This window comes from Natator depressus, chromosome 26 (assembly GCF_965152275.1).
Source record: "Natator depressus isolate rNatDep1 chromosome 26, rNatDep2.hap1, whole genome shotgun sequence".
In the NCBI taxonomy this organism is placed as follows: Eukaryota; Metazoa; Chordata; order Testudines; family Cheloniidae; genus Natator; species Natator depressus.
In genome coordinates, this window is record NC_134259.1 from 5525908 (window position 1) to 5547994 (window position 22087).

Sequence of the window (22087 nt, forward strand, 5' to 3'; positions counted from 1 at the left end):
CTAGAATCTATAAACCGAGGCATTTGGGGGCTCCCTTTGATTTCTATTGATCCCTATTGGACTAGTGCAGGGGTTCTCACAACAAAATTTTTGGTGGCCTCAGAGGGCGGCCGTCAACTCTTGCTAGTGGCCACTTTGACAAATTTTCCTAAAACTACTTAATTAACTTTACGAAAAACAAATAAATATATACATATACATGTCCAAATCAGTGTAATTAATTTATGTAGGATTTTTTTTTTGCAGACTCAATAATAAAAATAATGTAGTAATATTTTGGTGCCCTCCACCATTACATGATAATTTGGCCCTCCACCCATTGCCTCTAGCCCGTGCTGCCTCCCCACTGCCCCACGGGTTTTCCATCATCCCCTGGGCCCTGCTCCTCCCCCCGCCCCCCCATTGTCCTCAGCTCCCTTTCATGGCCTTGCACCTCAGGCTCACCCCACTTCTTGCATCTTGACCATGGCACCCCATCAGGCTGGCCCTGCTCAAGCCCTGCTGCCCAGGGCTGAAGCCCAGAGCCGGAGCCCCATGGCTGGAGCCAGGCGGGAGTGGGGGAGGTCGAAGCCTGCCTCCTAAGCCCCTGGGCGCTGCAGGGAGGGGCTGTTGCTTTGCCCCCTGGCCCTCCCCATCTCTGTCCAGGAGGCTATGGTGGCCTCAGGAAAAACCCCAGGTGGCCCCGGTGGTTGGTATTGAGAAACACTGGGGGCTGTTGGGGTTGAATCACAGAGGAGAAAGTGATAGTCGGCTGGGAAAAATAAACAGGGACTGTCCCTGCTGAGCACAGCCAATTGGGAATGAATGGACCAGCCATGAGAGTCACAGCCAGTGTGAGCCCTGGCCATTGTACAAGGTATTCAACTGCTAATCCTTAAAGCACAGAAATGCAGTCACTGTGTCATGTTGTATGGACCTGATCCAAAACCCTCTGAATTCAACAGAAAACATCCCATTGATTTCAGTGGGCTTTGGGTCAGGCCTTATAAAAATAAAAATGACCAGTGGGTGGGCCATTCCATATCAGCTAATGACCAGGCTGTCTCTTGGGCCCGCAACTCCTTCATCTGTTTACCAAGGGGCCCAGCCATGCTCTCTCAGTCATTATTGCTTAAATATTGCCTCCTGATAATAGTATTGACAGCACCCTGGCTACTATTGGGACGAGCAATGTGTAAAATAGATAGAGTGAATGAATATCTATGGTGAGAGAGAGTAGGTACATACAGTCACAGAGACAGAAAGACAGCTAGATAGATGGGCATGTATAGTATTGGATGGATGGACGGATGGACACAGTACGAGTCATAAAGTATCTGTCAGGAGAATTTCTGCCCCTTCCTTTGGCCAATTGGGTTGGAAATGTGCCTGACATAGGGCTCAAAGGTTTTCCACATGCATCTGAGTTCTCACTTGTAACGGGGGCTGGGATAGGGGGTGGCAGGAGTCCAGCTACGATTGCCTAGCTCTTGGGTGACCAGCAGGGGACATTTCAGGCTGGGAGGTGGCCAGATGCTGTCAAGAGGTCCCCTGAGAGCAATGTGAAAGAAAGCACTGGCCACAGGCAACTGCAGATCCCTGAACCTTCTCTCTCAGTTGGGGATAAAATGGAGAAGGGGTTCAAGGGAAAGCATGGTGTGCTGGAACTGGAGGGGCTATGTGTTGCCAGGGTGGAGGGTCAGGGATTAGTGGGAAGGAAATTCTGGGATTAAGGAGAGGAAATATTATGAGATTAGGGGAGGGGATGTGTGTGCCGGGACTGGGAGAGGAACTGTGGGATCAGGAAGGGGCTATTTTGGGATGAAAGGGAGAGGATGCTCAGGGAGGAGAGTATTATCAGGTTTGAAACACCCCCATTAGGTTGTGCATTCACTCACTCACACAGACACACACACACACACTCCATCCCTGGGGCTGGCACGTTCCGTACCACAGAGCTCATGGTTCAGAACAAAGGACAGCAGAAGTGTCACAGTGCGTTTATTTTCGGAAGCATTTCGGTAGAGCTTGTACACCTCGGTTATAAGTCGTATGCAGAGAGCATCCTGCTCTGGGGGGCTGAGGAGAGGGGCAGTGTGGCCGAGAGGGAAGCTACAGGCAGCTAATGAGAGAACAGCATGTGGAGCCCCCCCGCTCCAGCCCCCGCACAGCAGGCTCAGGCCGTCCCTGTCACCACTCCCCAGCAGATGGCGAAAGAACCTCAGGGCTGCTCCTCTCTCCCGCGGGAGAGCGAGGGGAACAGGAGGCTGCTGATGGGGTCACTGCACACTGACAGCAGGCTCCCCTGAGCCTGCTCCTGCTCCCACTGGAGTCTGCGGGAGCTGTGCCACTCGCTCCAATGGGAGGAGGATCAGGGCCTGTGGGAGCTGCAGGGGAAGGCGGGTTTGAGACTGGGGCACTGCTGCTCAGGAGTAAATTGGTTAGGACAGGCGAGATGCCCTTATGCCTGAAGAGCTCAGGCTCATTCTCTGTTAGGGATAGGGGAACCCTCCTGAAGCCCTCACCTGCTGATCAGCCTTCCCCTTCTTTCTAGGTATCCCTACTGCAAAAGTAACAACCTGTCCTCCACCAGTAACAACCTGCAGGGTTTGAACCTGGAGCCATCAGTGCTAAAGGGATAATTCCTGCAGTGAGCAGCAATAGTAGGCTTTTATCTCCTGTGTGAAACCACACCCACAGGCAGGAGGCGGCGACACATTGCCCATCCTCAGCTCTTCCATGCTTTGCATGACCAAACTGTTGGGGGAAAGGAGGGATAAGTAGGGATAGAGGCCCAGATCCTCAAAGGTATTTAGGTGCCTACCACCTATTGATTTCAATGGGAATTAGGCACCTAAAGACTTTTGAGGACATGAGCCATAGAAACAAACGGCTAGAGATGGGGCTAGTCTGTGGATCAGCAATATGGATGAATAAACAGAGAGATGTAATGGGAAACAGATGCCTTCGCCTGGTTAGCCTCCCAGGAGATGAAGCACCAAAACCAACTACCAAAGTTCCTTTTCCCTGGTTCCGACCCACCAGAAAGCCCCCTGCCTTTGAGGTCTGCAGTTGCAAGAGGCCCAGAGACCCCAGAGGAGAGGGGGTTTGGAGCACAACTTTCTGATGTTCCCCATCTCTAGGCACCCTATGAGGAAGTGAGCAGGGGCAGGGTCTCATTTCCCCAACACACAAGCAGGATATCAGCAAACCGGGCACAGGGAACCAGTCCCCAATCCCTCTCTGATGATCAAAGGAAATAAGCACAGTAGGAAGGGAGAGCTCCTCGCTGCACGTCTTGTAGATGTGCAGGCTTTTCCCACAGCTGGGAAACGATCGCCGGCTGAGCTGCTCTGTGCCTACCAATGCCTGGGACATATAGAATCACAGAGCAAACTGGGACCTTTGCTCCAATCCCCGGTGATGCACTAGAGACAAAGGGGACATCGAGACACTACGGGTCTAATTCTTGTAGACACGACAGCCCCTTCGCGCCAACCTGGCCTCCACATGGGAGTCGATTAGTTACATGCTCTTTGGGCATGTGGTGTAAAGAGGCTCAGAGGTGAATGAGAATCAGCCTGGGGGCTGGAATTCTATCTCCCTGAGTAGAATACAGGGGACAATTGATCCTATCACTGACACCGACGCGACTCCACCCTTTCAGTGGGGAACACACTAGTGAGACCGAGAGATGATCTGGGCCCTGTGGCCATCGGTTGATGTCATCCATAAACATCAAAGGCCAGGCAAAGCCAGCACTGGGATCATGCCAGGAGCTGGGTGGGCTGAAACTTGGTAGTTCAGGAAACCCTGGCTTCCTTCTCTTGTATGGGACGTGTGACTCCCTGGAGGAGTCTCTCCTGTCACTCCCTGTCGCTGTGGCTGCCAGCAATTCTGTTTAACTTGAGCCATGTACACACATGGCAAGCGAAAGCAGGATAGAAATCCACACACTAGACAGACCAGAACAGGGATATTTCCCTTTAGCTGCTCATCCAGCCTGCCCTGAAAGAGGCACTGGTGCTTACGCAGCAGGGTTGTGCACTGGAGCAGATGCACTACATTTCTGCTCTGGGATTGTGCACCGGTGCATATGCACGGGGATGGTGTACTGGGCACGTGCACTAGAGTTGTGCACTAGCGCATGCTCTCTGACCCTCTCCACTGGCCCTGGATTTGTGCATGGGGATTTATGCACCCAAGGCACATGGGCTCATGCACTAGACTTGATAGCTAGCATGCTGATAGCTCTTCCTGTCTGCAGATCACAAAGGAGGCCGAGCGACAGTATCTCCCTTTTACAGAAGGGGAAACTGAGGCACGACAATTTACCCAAGGTCACACAGCAGCTCAGTGGAAAAGCCAAGCCTGGGCTCCTGAGCCCCAGTCCCTTACACTAACCACTGGACAATGTTGCCCCCTGCAGCTTGACAGAGAGACTATGCCTGGAGGGAAGTAAAGCAGGTCACTGCAGTAAAGTGGGGGAGATACAAAGGGTGCCTCTATACTTCCATTAGCTCCCAGTGGGCCTTGGAAGGCAGCTCACTGAGGAAGCTGGGACAATCTGGGCTGATGTTGCCACTGGGCACACTTCCAAAGAGCCCTCTTGCAGGGCGGATGCAGGAGACAAAGGGGGTCAGGTGGTCTCAGGAGTGGTGCAGCCGCCCAGAGCAGTGTCTCTACAGTCTGAACATGGGTGATGGCTACAGGAAGTGCGGCAGAGGCTGCAGGAAGAGTTTGGGAGAAGTCACGACAAGGGACTTTCTTCTTCCAGGCCCGATCCCCAGCGCTGTGTATGGGGACAGGAGCATGTGTGCAGAGGGAACTGCAGGGAGGGTTCGGGGTGACAGATACAGGGATGCATGCGTGTGTCGGTGGGTGGGAGAGGCAGCGTGATGTGGTGCACCGCCGATGCACCGAATCTGGGTTCGCCCATAAGACTGTGCACACGGGAGTAGCTGTGTGTGCGTGGAAAGTGCAGTAGTGAGAGTGGATGTGTACAGGCATGGATCTGAGGGTGTACATGGACGTGGGTGTCCATGCACGGCAGTATATGGGCATGAATATAAGACTCGATGCAGGGAGATGGATGTGAGGGTAAGGGGTGCAGGAACGTGTGTTTGTTCCTAATGGGGTGCACAGGGATTGCATGGACATATAAAGAGTGAGTGTAGATGCACATGGTATGGCTAGAAGACTGGGAAGGAGTGTACTTGGGGGTGCTGGAGTGTGCGCACGCTGAAGGCAGATGGGCAGGGATGCAATGTGTACGAGATGCTGGAGGGCATGTGGGTATGAGTTTATCTATGGAGGGATGACTGTGGTGAGGATACACTCATGAATATGAGTGTCTGGATGGAATGTGTGCTGGGTATGCATGTACTCATGGGTCTGTGTGAGTATGTATGTGTTCTGGACCTGTCCCTGGATATGGCTGTGGGGCAGCACATGGGCACAGACAGGAAGCCTTAGCCTGAGGAGAGGCAGGGCGCTGGAGTCCCCTGCTCCAGGGGTGTTGCAAGTGGAAGAATATTTTCTCTGCACAGTGTCTAGGCGTGAGGCAGGGAGCTGGGCAGGTGGCAGGGGCACCCCCTACAAGCTGAGGTCCACCACAACGTGCCTGTAGACCAGCGTGCTGCTCTTGAAGCTGGGGGCCAGCAGGACATCCATGTCCTCCAAGGGGACATAGTGGAAGGCCCGGGGAGCTTGGATGGAGAGTTCCTGGAACTTGACAAACTTCTGCTTCTCCTCGTCCCAGAGGTAAACGTGGGTGAAGGAGAAGTCGCTGCCCAGCACCATGTACTGGCGCTGGGACACCAGGAAGGGCTGCATGACCATGGAGCCCCGTGAGGGCAGGGTCTGCAGCTCGGTGAAGCGCTGCCCCTCCCACTTGACCACCTTGGAGTCCCCGATGTAGCGGCTGAGGCACAGGTAATTGTCTTTCTTGAACTTGAAGTGCTTGACCAGCTGCACGTCCATCACCTCGGCCACCTCCCCCTGCTGCACAAACTGCTTCTGGGCACGGCTCCACTGGTAGATGACAGGGGCCTGGGAGCTGCTGGAGATGATGAGCCAGGGCTTGCCTTCGTTCTCCACGTATTCCACGTCGGTGTCACGGTGCCAGGGGTGCAGGGCCTGGTGGGAGTAGAAGCCATTCTGGTTCCAGCGGTAGAGGCTGGTGGAGCCGGCCTTGGAGCTGTCGGCGATGACGAAGTACCAGTCGCCGTCAATCTGGAAGGCCTCGATGTCATTGGGCTTGCGGATCTTCCTGCTATCCATGTCCTGGATCTTGATGAACTTGTCCACGTTGGTGTCCCACCGGTAGATGTAGGAGCCGCCGAAGAGTTGTGCCACCACCACGTAGAGCTGCGACTGAGCCACGATGGGCTTGCAGTACACGGCCGAATGAGCTGCAAGGGGGCAAGAGTCAGAGTCAGCAGGGGAGGCCCTCGGCCCCCTGCTCCAGCGCACACTGTGCCTGCATCAGACATGGTCTGCACCCAGAGCCCATTCTGGGCGGCCACAGAGATCCAGCCCAGATTCTCGTCCTCCCAGGCGATGCACCCAGAGCCCATGCCAGGTGGGCAGAGAAATCCAGTTCCAGCTCTTCATACCCAAAGTGAATTAGGCTGAGGGTTCCCTCTCCCTGTCAGGACTGAAGATATTTTTCACCTGTGTCCCTCACAGGCACATGCGCTTCCTGGAATGCGGGGAGAGGAGAAGAACCCGGACTGGATTTCGGTGCCCACCTGGAAGGATGATGTCCAACTCTGGAGCAGCTTCCAGTAGCTAGTGGAGGAGAGTGTCCCAGGTGAGCAGCGTTAGCATACCTGCTTGCATACACACATACCCCATGCCTCTGCCCGCACCTGCATAGTCATGGAAAATCCATACCCTCCCTTAGACTGGGCTTCCCAGGGAGGTGGTGGAATCCCCGTCACTGGAGGAATTTAAGAACAGGTTGGACAAACACCTGTCAGGGATGATCTAGGTTTACTTGGTCCTGCCTCAGTGCAAGGAGATGAATTAGATGTCCTGTCGAGGTCCCTTCCAGTCCTACGCTTCTCTGATTCTATAACCACTCAAATATACACCCACAGTGGCACTTTCACATGTACACACAAACATTTGGAGACTCTCCATATACGCATGCATGCACCCTGCTGTTGGCCTTCAATCTGAAGGGGGCTCCAGGTTGCTTTGCTGTGACAGCGAGGATGCAGCTCCTGCAATCCACACTCCCTGCCTCTGCCAAAGGGAGTGGGAAGAACCACCCGGCACTGCCAGGTGTTTCTGACCCTAAGCTCTGCACTGTAAACCCCTAGGGTAACTCACAGCCTCCCAGGAACCCGCCCTGAACCGCACCAGGGAGGCTAATGTGCCCTCTTACTAGCCCCCTGCCATGTGCCTCTTCATGGCTCAGGCAATGAGTGACTGATTGCAAGTGACCATGAACCTCTGATAACAGGATCTTGCTGTTTCTCCTAGTGCTCACTATAATGGGACTTGTTGTCTCCCACCTCTGGCCCCACTCCTCCAGGGAAGTACATGGCCATGGCAGAATGTCTGTCTGCATGGCTGGTCCTTACCAGGGATGCGGTCAAAGTCCCTTAGCTTGCGCTCCACATAGTCCCACTTGAGGATGGTGCAGCTGCTGGCACTGGGCTGGGCCAGTGCTACGTAGAGGTCACTGCTGTAGACAAAGGGCTCAGCTGACACCGACTGGAATGGCAGGACCTGGTGCACCACAAAGTCTGGGAGGGAAGGTGCAATAGGTGAAGATGTGGCAGCAGTGGGGACCCCCATCACACCACCCAGCCCACTGCTCCCTGGCCATGGCAGCATGACCAACGGCTTTGCTTTTCAACCACGCCCATGGAAAGTGGCCCCGTATCCACTCTCCCCTGCCTCCAGCCGTGCCTAGTGAAGCAGTGAGAGCAGCAGCCACTCCTACCTGTCGTGATGCAGTCAAAGTCCTTGAGGGCCAGGTCCCGGATCTTCTGCCCCTGGTAGCGGACAGGGCTGCTGCAGAAGGTGGCAGGCACCGTGGCATTGGTCCTCTCCACCCATTCCACCAGCCACTTGATTTTGCAGTCGCAGATCAAAGCGTTGCCCCGGAGGTCCCTGAGGGTGGTGGAGGGTTTACAATGGAGCACTGGTCACATGAGCAGTGGAACCCCACTACCGCCCCTCCATCACCCCCCAGCTACGGACAAGGCCGGGAACCCCAAAGCATGTGTTTACAGTCTGGGCCTGGAGAAGGAAATGGTTCCAGCTCTGGGGGAGCTAGTCTCAACCCTGGTGTGTGGGTGGGGAGCACATTTAGTCCCTTGTGCCTCATTAAAGAGACCCATCCCTCTGTTCTCCCGCCTGTGCTCTGAGCCCATAGAGCCCAAAGGTGCGTGTGGATATTGATGCCCTCCAGCCCCAAAGAGAATGCTAGGGAGCTGGGCGCTGGATCTGCAGGCCAGGAGGGGTGGGGTGAAGGCACTGGGGTAGGCAGGAGAATGGGGAGGCAGGTTGGGCTGCTGCGAGGACCTTGGCCCAGCCCGGGATCAAGGTTCCTGGGCTCTGATATCCTGCTCGTTGGCTCTACACAGCATGGGACAGCGTCTCCCTCAATAACAGGCCCCAAGTGGTGGCAGGAGGCCTGGGCTGGGCCTTACAGGTCACTGAGGATGTCCAGGGATGTGAAGATATCTCTGGGCAGCATCTGCAGGTTGTTGTTGGCCAAAGATCTGAGAGAGAGAGAGAGAGAGAGAGACTTATTGCCAGGAAAAATGGCACCTCCTTCTGAACGGACCCTGGGCAGAAGGTCTGGCCTGGAAGCTAGCACTGTGTCCACAGTGGCAACTCCCTACCCCACGGCTCTGGCTTTTTTTGATAGGTGGAGCTACCACCCTAAAAGTCAGAGAGACAGGGTTGTCTGCTCGTTGCGAAACTCACAAATAGATGGTCCTGTTGTACTACTCTGTCAGGCATGCCATCCCCACAGGCACGTGTCCGGCATGCCAAGCGTATCATACCCACAAGCTCTGTGGCACACATTATACCCACAGCATATGTGAGGTGTGCTGTACTCACAAGTGCCTGTGAGGTTTGGCATGCCCATGGGAATGCCATATCCACAGGCGCGTGCTAGGTGCACTCTACCCATAGGCTCATGCAAAGTGTGCCATGTCCACCGGCACGGGTCATACTCACAGGTGTGTCAGGGACTTCAGCCCTCGGAAGGTGAATTTCGACAGAGAGCGGATGTCATTGTTCTCAATGAACCTGAGGGGACAAACGGGGACACAGGTCATGCCCTCTGCTCCCTGAGAGGTGGTGCTGCCAAGCAGCCCCAGGGACTGAGCTCCCCTCTCTCCTGGGGTGGCCATTTCAGATGGGAGGGGAGCATCCATGGAGTGGGATGCCGCGACCCCCCAACCCTAACCAGAGGTGGCACCTTCCCTGCAACCCCCCTCCAAGACCTTCTCCTCCCAATTCCCACCATCGCCTCCCTCCAGCCGACCCCAGTGCGAAGGAGAGGCGCACGTACAGGTACTGCAGGTGGGAGAGGCCGGTGAAGGCATCGTCCCCGATCAGCATAAACTTGTTGGAGTTCAGTAATCTGCAAAGAGAAAAGCGAGACATCAGCTCCGGGGGCCACCATCTCCAGCAAGGCTGGGCTGCATTGGGGGTGCTAGGCTGAGAATACCACAGACTGGAACCCCTTCCCTCTGCTGCGGGTGCACCGAGAAGGCAGAGGTCTGGACGCAGGCTGTGAGTTCAAATGCTACCTACTGCAGCTCAGCCGTGGTCAGGGGTTAACCTCCGATGCCGCGGGGGAGGCCTTCCCATTGCTCGGCGCTGGAGTGCCTCAGTGTAGGATGATGGGGGAGCAGAGTCCTCCCTCGTGCCTGTGGTTTGTCCCAGAGAGAGGGGATAGCGGGGAGGTCTTCTCTGCCCATCTGTATCTCCCATGACCTCACCATTCAGCCACCTAGATCAGGCATGCCCAGCTTTGGGGGAGATCAAACATTACAGCTCCAAGGCCTCCCCAGGGAGACTCTGCCGAGCCTTTACCAGCCCATGCTGCCTCACAGGGCATGGGAAGGCCTGTGTCCCCATCCTTGGGGACCGCCCTGGCAATAACAAGCCCCCATCCCAATGAGAGACCCAGAGACGTACAGGAACTGCAGGAGGGGGATGTGAGCGAAGGCTGCTGCTTTGATTTCAGTAAAGGCCGCGTTCACCATGGTCCTGCGGAGAAGGAAAGGAGGAGAGAAAAGCTCAGGACCATTCCAGGAGGATGGGGTGTTTAGCACTCAGAAAAGTGACAGCAGCATAGTGTGGGTTGGAGCTAGGCAGACAGCAGTGTGCAGAGCCCGTTGGGACTTTTCAGGGAAATTTGTTTTTTGTGGGGAAATGTCCGTTCACAGAAACCAAAGCTGCCCGCAGGGAAGGATGGTTGGTTTCTATGAGTTTCCCCGTTTCCGAACAAATTTGAAAACACATTTTAAATTGCCAAGGCCTCGGCTTTTTGACATTTTCCAAATGAAAAAAAAAGGTTTGTTTTTCAGGTCAAAATGAATTTGTTTCAAAATTTTAGTGCATGGTAAAAGAAACGTTTTTTTAAAAAGGTCGAAATCGAAACGATGCATTTCCCTAGACGCAATTTGAAATTTTCTACCGATCTTTGGTTTGCAAACATTTTCAAGATTTCAACTTTTGGTCCTGATTCAGGATGGGGAAAATGTAGAAATCTTGAAAATCCTCGCAGGTGAGGACAAGCATTTCCTGCCCAGTTCAACTGGTACGTGCTGTGTAAGCATCTCTGCGTCTCGTGTTGCTCTGCCAATGCCCCTCAATGCTGGCCCACAGCCGCCCTGCTCTCCCACCCGGGGCCTGCCACAGCTCTGCCAACACTCCTCAGTGCTGATCTGCAGTCTCCTGTTATCCTAGTCCTAGCTTGGCATGCTCCAGTTACTGCTCTTGAATCCAGGCACGGCCTTTCCGGGGGAGGTTTATATCTGCCCTCTGCTCTCCAGATGGAGGAGGTATATTTAAAGAGCTCTCTCTCTCTTTTGCTGTAATTACAGCCCGAAGGTCCAGGGAGCCTTGGGACCCCTTAACCAGTCGATAGGGCCATGCTTCGGCAAAGGGAGCCTGCCTGCCTCCTGCTGCAGAGAGCTGGTCTGCCTGGGACAGGTCCAACAAGTGCAGTCTGATTGGAAATAAACCAACGGAGGCAGGGGCAGAATTGCTAATGCAATGCAGGACCCGCAGCATAGAGCAGGTGCTCCTCATTTGCATCATCCCATTCTCCCACTCCCCAGCACCCTGGCAAGGAGGATGGACTGCAGCAGAGCCAGCGTGTGCAGGAAGGAAGAGTGCTCCTGCAGACAATTAAAGAATGAAGTCAGCAGGCCTCCCACCCTCGGCTCTAGGGTTTGAGCGGGTCAAGCCAAGGACAAGGGACCTAGGATGGGCAGAAATGGGGTATACTTCAGGGCTTCAGACAATCTCTATTAGAGACCAGGATGGGAGTTATCCAGGGGGTGGGAGGCAGATTATCTCCCATCTGCTATTGTGCTGGCCGCTCTCAGAGACAGGATACTGGGCTAGATGGCCCTCGGGTCTGATCCAGTCTGGCAGCTCCTGTGTTCCTACGGAATTTCTCAGGCCCCACCAGGGACATAGCCAGGGGAAGCATGCAGCGCACACACACAGCAGACAAAAAGGGGACTCTCTCTCACATGCACACACTCTAAAATCAGACACATACACACACACACGCACGCAAACGCCACACAGCAGATGCACACCTCAGAGAAAAAATGCAGGGGCACCAGACACACACACACACATATCAAGCACACGCGCACACCTTCCCCACACACCATGGCAATCTACAAAGGGTCAGTTCCAGTGTGTCACTGCGGAGATACAGCAGTGACAGGCGCATGAGATTAGATCAAACCATTCCTTTTCCTTCTCTGCTCTCACCCCAGCCAGGTCAGGAGGGACCCGCAGGCAGAGTTAGGAGCTTTTCGAGGTCAATGAGAGGTGGCATGGTGCCACGCCAAAGAGGGCAATCAGGACCTATTGTAGGTCTGGATCAGCTGTGACAAACAGTGGAAAGGAAAGGGCTGCCTATTTCTGGGCTGAGGAGCTACCCAGGAGGTGGCAATACACTAGGGTGACCAGATACCAAATATGAAAAATCGGGATGGGGGTGGGGGGTAATAGGAGCCTATATAAGAAAAAGACCCCAAAATCAGGACCGTCCCTATAAAATCAGGACATCTGGTCACCCTACAACACACAGATGAAAGAGTGTTCATGTACCGCTCTCCCCACACACACACACTTACTGCACTTGCACCAACATGCACTACTTTTCATACACCTAGCTTTCATTCTCACACACACACACACTTCCATACACAAACATGCTCATTTATAAACATAATGCATTTGCACAACACACCCCTCCCCCACATGATCAACAACATGCTCACGCAAGCTTACACTGATGCACACCCAGACATATAACATGATCAGAAAGAAAAATACATCCAAGAGGTATAGACACCCAGCATGGTCATGCAGACATGCATATGTTTACATGCACACATACATGATTTTCTCATACAAATAAGCAGCTACAGCATACATGCACGATAACCTGCATGCACACAGAGGGTTATTATGGAACACACATTATACATTTGTGCACACATATACCCCATGGATTCACACACACACCATCTCTCTCGGTGTTAGTGAACCCACAACAACCCCATTCCGATGTAACCCCAAGGAATATGCTGCCTTCTGGGAACCCTCCAGTAGCAACAAGGGCCCTCAGCCTTTTAGTCTAAAGCTCGATCAACCCCAGGGATTCCCCACCTCCATCTCCCTCAACCCCAACCCCAATGCTTCCAGACATTCCCCCAGCCCGCCTACCTCCCCCACCATATCCCTATCCCTCATCCCAGTGATCACTCCCTCCTGCTCTGCTGATACTCACAGGGAAATGACCTCCGTGGGCAGGTTCCTGGGGACAGCTTTGGAGTCGATGCAGAAGGCAGTGTCCCTGGTGCAGGAGCAGCTCTGGGGACACGGGGGCAGCTTGGGGGCTCGCTTGGAGCCTGCAGGCAGCCAGAGGTAGGCCAGGCTGAACAGGAGGAAGGCAAGGACTTGCCCCCTCCGCATCACTTTCCCTGGCTGCAGCTCAGCCATCTCCCTGGCCTGTCCTCCGTCCCCTCCAGGAGAAGAATGCCCCCCGTAGATTGTTGCTTCAGCTCTGCTATGTAATCCTCCCTCCTCTCCTGGCTTTGCTCTCAAGCCCAGGAGCTGCAGTGAAGAGCTGAAGCAATCCTGGGAGTGAGGATGCCACAGTCCATCATGCTTCTCTGCAGAGCACCACACTCAACTGCTGGGGTGGGGGAAGCAGGAGTGCTTTGCTGCTGAATGATTCGTCAAAGTGATAGCACGGCTGGGGTTGTCTGTGGTGCATGGGGAGCGTGGGAGTGTGCCACGTGCAATAGTATGTGTGCATGTGCATACTGCATGCACTAGTGTGTTTGCAGGTGTGAGTGTGTGTATGTACCGCATGTAACAGTGTGTATGTGTGTCTCTCTCTCCAGGTATGACTTCTGCATGCGTGTTTGTGTGTCTCTCTGTGTGTGCATGTGAATGTGAAAATATATGTGCAAGAATGTAACTGTGAATGTTTGTAGTGTGCATGCAAATGCGGTGTGTATACAAATATCTGACTGTGTGTGTACTTTGTATGTGCGGGGCTGTGCACGATGGAGCATGTATGGGTTGTGAACGGCTCTGACCAGGCTCTTATGTGCCTGAGAGTTTGTGTGTGCTTTTGTGACTGCATGAGCCTGTGTGCGCCTGGGTTGTGTGTGTTCTATGTGCGCTTGTGCGTTTGTTTATGTGTGTGTATGAAAATGGGTGCACATGCAGGCATAAGTGTGTGAATATGTACATGTGGGTCAGTGTACTTGGGTGGGTGAACAGGTGTGCACATGGAAGTGTGTGCACCTGAGTGCTCTTGTGTGTATCCCGAGAGCATGGTTAGTTGAAGCACAGACTCTTCCATTGGCTTCTGGCCCTTGCTGACCCACCCTCCCCATCACACTCATTCCTGCCAGCTTCACAAAGACCTTCACCTGCAGCAGGATCCTCCCACCTGAAACAGGGGCCTCAGCTTTGTCCTCCCTGCCTGCTCATTTCCTTCCGATCTCTCTGCCCTGTGCCCCTGGGTTTGCAGCATTCTACCGATGTCACCGATTCCCTCCCCCATCAACCCCTGCCACCACCACCCCGTACACTCCCCAACCCCCTCCTGTCTGACATGTCCTTGCTGAGCTCTCTTAGATAATTTATGATGACCGGAATGACTTGTGAGGCACAAGCCAACCAGTGGCTACCGTTCCAGGCACAGCCTTCTCCTGGCTAACAATGAGAGGGGATGGCTCTATAGAGGGCATTCTTACTCTCCGCAGCTGGGCCTGAGGCCAGGACACTGACAACAAACAAACAAGGGTCCCGGGGCCCAGTGGAGGCAGGGCAAGGGGAGAAGTGATTGTCAAGTCATGGGGTTGTCACTGAGCTCCCACGGGGCAGGAGAGGGGAGACGGCAAAGGGAGGGACATGGCCAGAAGCTATGGAGTGAGGGGATGGGTGGATCTGGGGCAGGACACATTATGGCAGCCCAGCTCCCCTTCACTGGAAGGGGCCTCATCGCTCCATCTGTACTTTCTCCAGGAAGCAGGGCAGTACGCTGGGGGCAGTCCTGAAGCTCAGGGTGCACCTGATAGCCTGAGGGCAAGAAAAATACAAGGAGAGCTCTTTCTGCTGAGGGCTAGGCCAGCACTTCCAGTGCAAAACCAGCACAAAGGACCAACCTCCTGTGCAGGCTCCAAGGCCTCAGGCGGGGAAGCTGGGGACCTAATAGCTGTGTACCATTGCCAGTCCTCTTATGTTCTGTCACAAGGGCTCTGCAATCAGCTGCAGACAGGGTCAGGCTGAACAGCTGTCAGGCCATGGTTAACTGCAGAACAACTGTAAGGTCAGATCCGCCTGGAGCAGGGTCAGAGGTTAGCTGTCAAACAGCAGAAAGGTCAGAATTCACTGGGGACCAGCTGGTGTGTTAGGAAGTGCCTGCATTCATTCAGTGAGCTGTAGAAATCAGCTCATCTCTGCCCAGCTGCAGCCCTGCAAACTTCCCCTGTCAAAGGTCCCACCCCTATTAGAAAAGGTCCCACCCTTACCCTGGAGGCTGTCCACAGCTGCAATTATTTAGATCCAGGTTTGAGACCAGATTTTGAAGCCCTCAGTGTCAGGAGAGAGGGTGGCTCAGAGCTCTGGTTTGGGTCTGTCTCTAATTGCAGCATGTGGAAGCAACAATGATGGGACGAGACACCTAGAGAGAACACTCCAGTGTTTGAGGGATCAGACCCCATGACCCGTTCAGAACACTGGACAGAATGTGACTCACCCACGGCCCCTCCCCAAAGACTGCTGGCTTCCCACACTCTGATAAAGGGCCTGGGCACTCATGACTAGTGCTCTTGTGGGAGGCCTTTGATTTTTGGTTTTTGCTTTGAACATCTGAAGCACCATCAGGTGCCAGAGGAGCTAAGAGACTTGGGGCACTGAGCCAAGCCTGGCCATGGCCATATCGATGGTCCGGATGCGCCAACCTGAAGGGCAGCACTAGCCCCTCAGAGTTGGATGACTTTGGCCTCAGAACCCCTGTAGCTGCAGCTCTTGGGTGCTAAGAGGCCCATGTGCCCAGAGACAAGTGTCCTCGGAGACTCTCAATGGACACGGTCCCAGGGGCTTATCAGAAACCGGGCTCTGAAGGGCTCCAGGGAAACAGGTTCACAAACAAAAATGAAGTGAACACACGGCTTGTGGCCAGAAGGGCCTGGGGAACTCCAGCGTGGCCTCCCCTTGCCCTCCGCCCCTCCACTATCTCAGAGACCCCTATATAAGCCCCTCTCCAGTCACGGAGCCTCCAAGGGCTGTTTTATCGCTGGAGGAGCACTACAGGGACGGCCAGGGTCTGCAGAACAAGAAACAAGATGGATGTTAGCAGCAAGGAGGCTCTGATAGAGGCCCCTCCGGTATGGCAATGAACAGAGGATAGATAGTTTTGTTCTGTGTTTGTACAGCGTCTAGCACAATAGGGTCCTGGGCCATGACTGGCGCTCCTAAGTGGTACAGGAATACATATAATAAGGGGGGGTCCTTTCCCTCCAGCATACCCACGTCAGCTCTTCTTGCTGTTAATGTTCTTTTCTATTCCCACAGGACTACTCTCCTGTCGCCAGGATCCCCTGCCTCTCCCCTCACCTCAAGAGACTCTTGATCATCGTGGTGGTGGTTGTGATCATAGTCTTGGTTGTGCTGGGTTTCCTCCTGATGGGATTGCACATATCTGAGAAGCACACGGAAACTGTAAGTACAGCGTTAAAAACCCGGGGGCGATGGTTCAGAGGGGCAAGTCCAGCCGTGTGCCAGTGCAGAGGGGACAACGGCACGTTGAGGCTGCTGCACCCATGCCCAGGAGCACAAGGAAGCAGATGCAGCCAGGCAAAGTGGGCTGCTACAGCATGGAACTCAAGCAGAAGGGGAAATGCACCTCTGCACCAGTGCTAAGAGGCAGAAGCGGCCAGGTAAAGAGGCTGCTCCAGCACACAAGGGCAGCAGAAAAAGTGGAGCTGTGGACAAGCACAGAGGGCAGCTGGAACCACAGACAGCTGCCAAGGAGACTGGGACACTAGAGGAATAGGGCTCTATTATCAGGGCCAGCCAAGAAATGAAAGACTTCAGCAAAGTTTCAGTGAGTACCTTGAAACAGGAACAGCCCAGGGCTCTGATTTACTAATGTCTCTGCCTACACTGAGTCAGCAAGCAGGAAGGGAGTGCTGCTGGGAAAGAGGGCACTTCTTCAGGGTATAGGCAATGAATGGCTGATGCATCGCATCTTCTGCTTTGGCCCACCTAGCCTCCTGCACTGGGCACGCCTCACTCGGTGGGTTTCCTTGCCTTCTAGGTTTTGCGAATGACTATCCAGGGCCTGGATGGGGAAAGGTCCCCGCAACAGCTTTCCATGAGTGGGAAAGAAAGGACAGGGACTTTCCACATCAAGGCAGGGATCAATTCTTCAGCCACTGTTGTGTACGACTACCCCCACGTAAGTAGGGCACGCTTGTTTTGCTAGGCTTGGGGGAGCCTCTTCCAAACAGGGGGCCACCAGGGCAAAGCTGGCTAGAGCTACAGGGAACTTTCATTGCTATACCCATAGCTCTGACTGGGTGAGACCTGGCCGGTCGGACTAGAGCAGGTTAAATTCCTGGAGTCTCTACCACTCTCTTGATTAGAGGTAGAGGAGCCAGTGATAATTTCAGCCTGGCCCACATAACTGTCCCAGAAGCAGGCTGAGCCAAGCCAGCGTATGTACCCTGAGACAAGCTCAAACCAAACTCCAGATCTGAACACACCCAAGATTTCGGGTGTTCAAAATCCCATCCCCAGACCTGGATTGTGTGGCTTGGGCCCAGCATTATGCTGATGTCACACCTGGCTGTGAACTAACCACACTGACATCACTTCCTGGTTGCTAGTAAGCAAAGAAAAGCGAGTCCCAGGGGAAATAAAGAGAGAGAAAAACACTCAAGTGTTAATGCAACAATAGAAAGTGAGTGAATAAGCACCAAGGTGGGGACAGTGAAGGAAGATGGATGGGGCACTGTCCCCACTGGCCAAAGTGAGAGGGAAGGTGGTGGGGGAGAGTGAAGGGGAGACAAGCAAAATAAGAAGGTGGGTCTGAGTTTGCAAAGCCTTTGTTTTGATCTTGCAAAACCAAGCCCAAGGAGGTTTGGATCCAGTTCCTACCTACACAACCCCCACATTTTGGATAGAGCTTGCAGACACAGCACCGATCCTGGCCCATCTCGAGCTGATGGCTTTACAGTCTCAAAGGGAAAGGCCATGGAGGGTTTAAGGGGCTCCTGGGCTGAGTGCCACGTTCAGCAGAGAAGAGGAGGATGGAGAGGGGTGACAATGGTGGAAGCAGAAGGGGCTGTGCAGTTTGAGAGGGTGATTCGGCTCCAGTGAATACAACATGGGGAGCTGCCACAATGGGAAGCCAGGGCTAAAAGTCACCCTGTGCTCTGTCTGCAAACAGCTGCTGATCTGCTACAAATCCTGGCAAGGCCGAGCCTGCTACATCACCAAGATGGACAAGGAGAACATTCAGGGCCTGGATACCATTGCCAAGGCGTTCCAGCATCTCCAGGTGAGCAGCTGGGAATGCACACTCAGTGTGAGCTGTGCCAGGTACAAAGGCGGGCACAGGAGTGCAGGGAGAAAGGGCACTTGGGAGTGAGAAACTTGTGAAAGATTAAAACACTGCAGAAGCTGGAGGCTGCTCTCTGAGTCCCTGAAAGACAGCTGGCTGCAGCCAGAGTGCACCAGCCTGGGTGTACGCAGTTTGAGCTCCCATTGAAGTCAGTAGGTGCTTAATATAGCACCCTCTCCCGTGAAGCCTGAATTTGGGTCTCAGAGCCAAACTTAAAAATGAAGCAACCAGTGAGTATTTGCCTGCACAGAGCAGGCAGAGGCTACAGTGACTTCGTCTGTGTGCCACCAGTGACTGCACTGTTAATTCCCCTCAGTGGGTGTTTGCAGGATCACCACTGCTCCATTCTGGGGAAAATGGGCTCCGGCCAGCACAGGAGCAATCGCTCCATGCCTCATTCAGTGCATACAACCATAAGGGGGTGCAAAGAATGAATTGCCCTTATCAAATGGCTTCCAGCCAAGGCTCTCCATGGTAATGGAATCACATGCACACAGAGTGAGGTGTAGCGCAAGTCAGCGGTGGACTCCTTTTACTCGGGGTATTGTGGAGGCACAGGAAGAGAAAGTGACCTCCCCGAGGTCGCCTGCTGACGCAGTGGCAGAACTGGGCACAGAACCCAGGAGTCCTGGCCCCAAACCCCCACACTCTCATTGCTAGAAGACGCTGCCTCTCTTGTGCCAGCTCGATCAATGTATTGGCAAGGTAGGATAATCTAATACTTGGGTGAGGAGAGCGTTGCTAGTGCAGGAGGGTAGTGGTGGATGGTTTGGACGTCCTCCCACAGCACAGGACACTTCCACAGCTATTCGGAAGCACTGAGAGCTTAGTTTCCAGAGCAGGGAAAAAACGACACCGTTAGCACATCCTGTTACGATTAGCACCTGATGGTGTCCAAGGATTGTAAACTCCTAGGCCCCCAGCCCGGGCTATAAATCACAATTCCTGTAACAGTGTGTGGGGGTGGTGCACATCTAATTATATTATTTCCTGTCCTAGCTCGAACAGGGTGAAGAGATGGAGGAAGGGGTCCCCCCTGTGCCCCAGGCCAATCGCTCCATCCTGGGCACTACAGTTAACATCCTCTGCAGCAACGTTCCCATCTACTGGGCTTAGCAAGGGCTCAGGTGGGTGAGCAGCTGGGTATTGGAAGGGGAGCTGGGTTTACTCAGTGACTGAACAATCAGAACTGCCTGCAGCAACCCTCTCTCTCTCTCTCTCACACCCACACACACAGTAGCAAAAGCCCTTTGCCAGAGGATTCCCCCTCCTCCCCACCACGCACCCAGAGTTGCAAAAGCAACAAGCCCTTTGCCAGAGACCAATCAAATCCCTTCCCAACCATCAAATCACCACCAGGCTCCGGACAATCAGGATGCAGAAGAAATGCCTCCATCTGGCTGGTGAGAAGACAAGACTTCCACCCACTCTGCACAGAGAAACCAGAATGCAACAGTCAGCAGGAGGCCATTGCAGTCTCTCATGGACTCATTAGCGGCATCGCTGCAGAGTTTTACGTGGCACGGGTGGAATCAGGCTTGAGAACCCAAGGGACTATGTGTGCACGTAGGGGATGGCCTCCTCTTGGCCCTTTCGCTTGCAGCCTTGGCTGGGAAGGTGGCTGAGGGAAAGGCCTTGCTTCGGTGCCTGGGTTGGGAGGTGTCTAAAATATAACAAAAGCCAAAGGGTAGCCTTGTAGTTCAGGCACTGGGCTGGAACTCAGGAGAGCTGGGGTCACTTCCCTGCTCTGCCACAGAATCCCCATGTGACCCTGGACAAGTCACATGGGGCCAGGTTTTTAAAGGTGTCTAAGCCTCTAACTCTCATTGTCCAATCTGTTAAAAATCTGGCCCTTACTCGCTCTCTGCCTCAGTTCTCCCATCTGTGAAATGGGGATAATGAAACTTCCTCTGGCTGTCCTATCCATTTAGACTGTGAGCTCCTTGGGGCACAGACCTCAGCACATGTAGGTACAGCACCTAGCACAATGCAGCACCCGACCTCAACTGGGACCTTGGGCACTACCATAGTGCAAATAATAAATAGTGAGAGAGAAAACCAAGAAGGATACCTGGCCACAGGTGGCTTTCTCTGTATGGATTTCTTTGAGCTACAATAGCCGCAGCCCTAACTTCTCATGCTCCTCCATTTATCTTACAGGGCCCCGTGCAGTCTGAGCTCCGCATCCCGGCAGTCACTTCCCAGTGAGATGGGCATGGCGCCCTTGTACCCACAGCACTGGGGCTTCTCTCCTACAATGATGACTACGTTCCGTGTGCAATCACCGCACATCTGAGCCTAGGCTCAGGCCGTGGGCCAGCGGGTGGGTGGCTGCATGATCTCCAGCCATTGCAAAGCTTTTGTTCTGTTGCCATTCAAAGCAGCTGGGAATTTTCAGGTGGCACTTGCAATAAAACGAGAGTTTCATTTATGAGTTTATGCTTCTGTCTGAAGAGTAAAATCTCCATAGGACCAACATGCTGCTGTTTCCTTTATTCTCTTCTTAGAGAGATTTATCTTTTCCCTTCTGGATCCTGCCATATGATATTGATTTAATCAAAACTGCTCAGGGCCTTGTTTATACCCAGGGCCAGAACATGTGAACGGGCGCTCACCCAATAGGATTTAAAGGTTGGTATATTCATGCATGTTGAGAGGCAGTGATGTCTAGTGGATAGAACACTGGACTGGGAGTCAGGAGACCTGCCTTCTATTCCCAGCTCTGCTATTGACCTGCTATCTGACTGTGGGCAAGTGACTGCCCGTGCACCTCCTAAGGGGGCTAAAGTAGGACATCAGTAGTGCCTGGACCTTGCAGTGGCCCCTCTGCACAAGCTGAATGTCCCTCGCCGTGCATGATCACTCAGCAGATTTCAGTGCAGCTGGGACACAGATAATGCATCCAGTTATTACATCGATCCTGGAGCTGGATTTGTAAACAGGCTGGGTGATTATATGATCAAAAACCCGGGGGGAGATTTGCAGCACTACCTTTGGGATTTAGACACACAATTCCCCATGAAACAAATGGAAAACCCCAGCCCTGTTGTTATCCACAGTTAGGGGTGAGAAAATCTCATACTGCATGGGATAAGCAGCTTGCTGCAGGGGAGACGGAAGAAATGCAAATATGTACACACCCACACACACACACAGTTGCACATTTGGTCAGGTGACCTATTGAGGGGTTGCTTCTTCTGTAGCATCCACTAGTGACCCCTGTCAGGAACAAGACATTGGCCTCGGTGGGTGTGTGGACAGATCCACTCAGGTGACTCCTGTGTTCCTGTACTTCCAGCCTGTCTGTTGCATCAGGCTCTTTATGCAGCATCAAGGGGGCCTGATGCTGGTACAGGACTCTCAGCTTGCAGAGTTGGGAAGATGGGGATCATCATGCAGCCCAGCAGCTGCCACAACCACAGACAAAACCTACCCTGCAAGCTGAGTAGGTTGTGAACAGGATGGGTCACAACGCATGGGAAGCTCTCCCTGGCTCATGGCTTGTCCTTGAGGCCTTTACGGCACGGCCGGGTGAACCCATCTCCTCCCCTGCAGACAGCTCCACCAGTTCCCCATTAATTACAGAATCCAGTTTTAAATGATTCCCCTCACCACGCTTTCGAGTCCCTCCAGGAGGTGGAGGGATGTCAGTGTGCATCTGTACAGGAGAGTGTTGGTGATATGTGTCTGTGTGTGTCTGTATCTGAGCACATATGTCCCAGTGTACGT

General features: G+C 53.6%; 2 protein-coding genes across 2 annotated transcripts; one reads left to right on the forward strand and one right to left on the reverse strand.

Moving 5' to 3' along the window:
- Positions 1-1416: 1416 nt before the first annotated feature.
- On the reverse strand, positions 1417-14164 carry LGI3 (leucine rich repeat LGI family member 3). Its single transcript, XM_074939979.1, has 8 exons — positions 13001-14164; positions 10156-10227; positions 9524-9595; positions 9187-9258; positions 8649-8720; positions 7937-8106; positions 7572-7736; positions 1417-6392 (listed from the first exon to the last, which is right to left on the reverse strand). Exons 1-8 carry the CDS (start codon positions 13210-13212, stop codon positions 5575-5577), a joined length of 1653 nt encoding a protein of 550 aa, XP_074796080.1. The 5' UTR covers positions 13213-14164; the 3' UTR covers positions 1417-5574.
- A 1850-nt stretch (positions 14165-16014) lies between these two features.
- On the forward strand, positions 16015-20772 carry LOC141978241 (surfactant protein C-like). The gene is made up of 6 exons (XM_074940191.1): positions 16015-16118; positions 16306-16452; positions 17051-17191; positions 18185-18295; positions 19358-19485; positions 20519-20772. The coding sequence occupies exons 1-5, from the start codon at positions 16077-16079 to the stop codon at positions 19472-19474; spliced, it is 558 nt and encodes a 185-aa protein (XP_074796292.1). The 5' UTR covers positions 16015-16076; the 3' UTR covers positions 19475-19485; positions 20519-20772.
- Positions 20773-22087: the final 1315 nt, after the last annotated feature.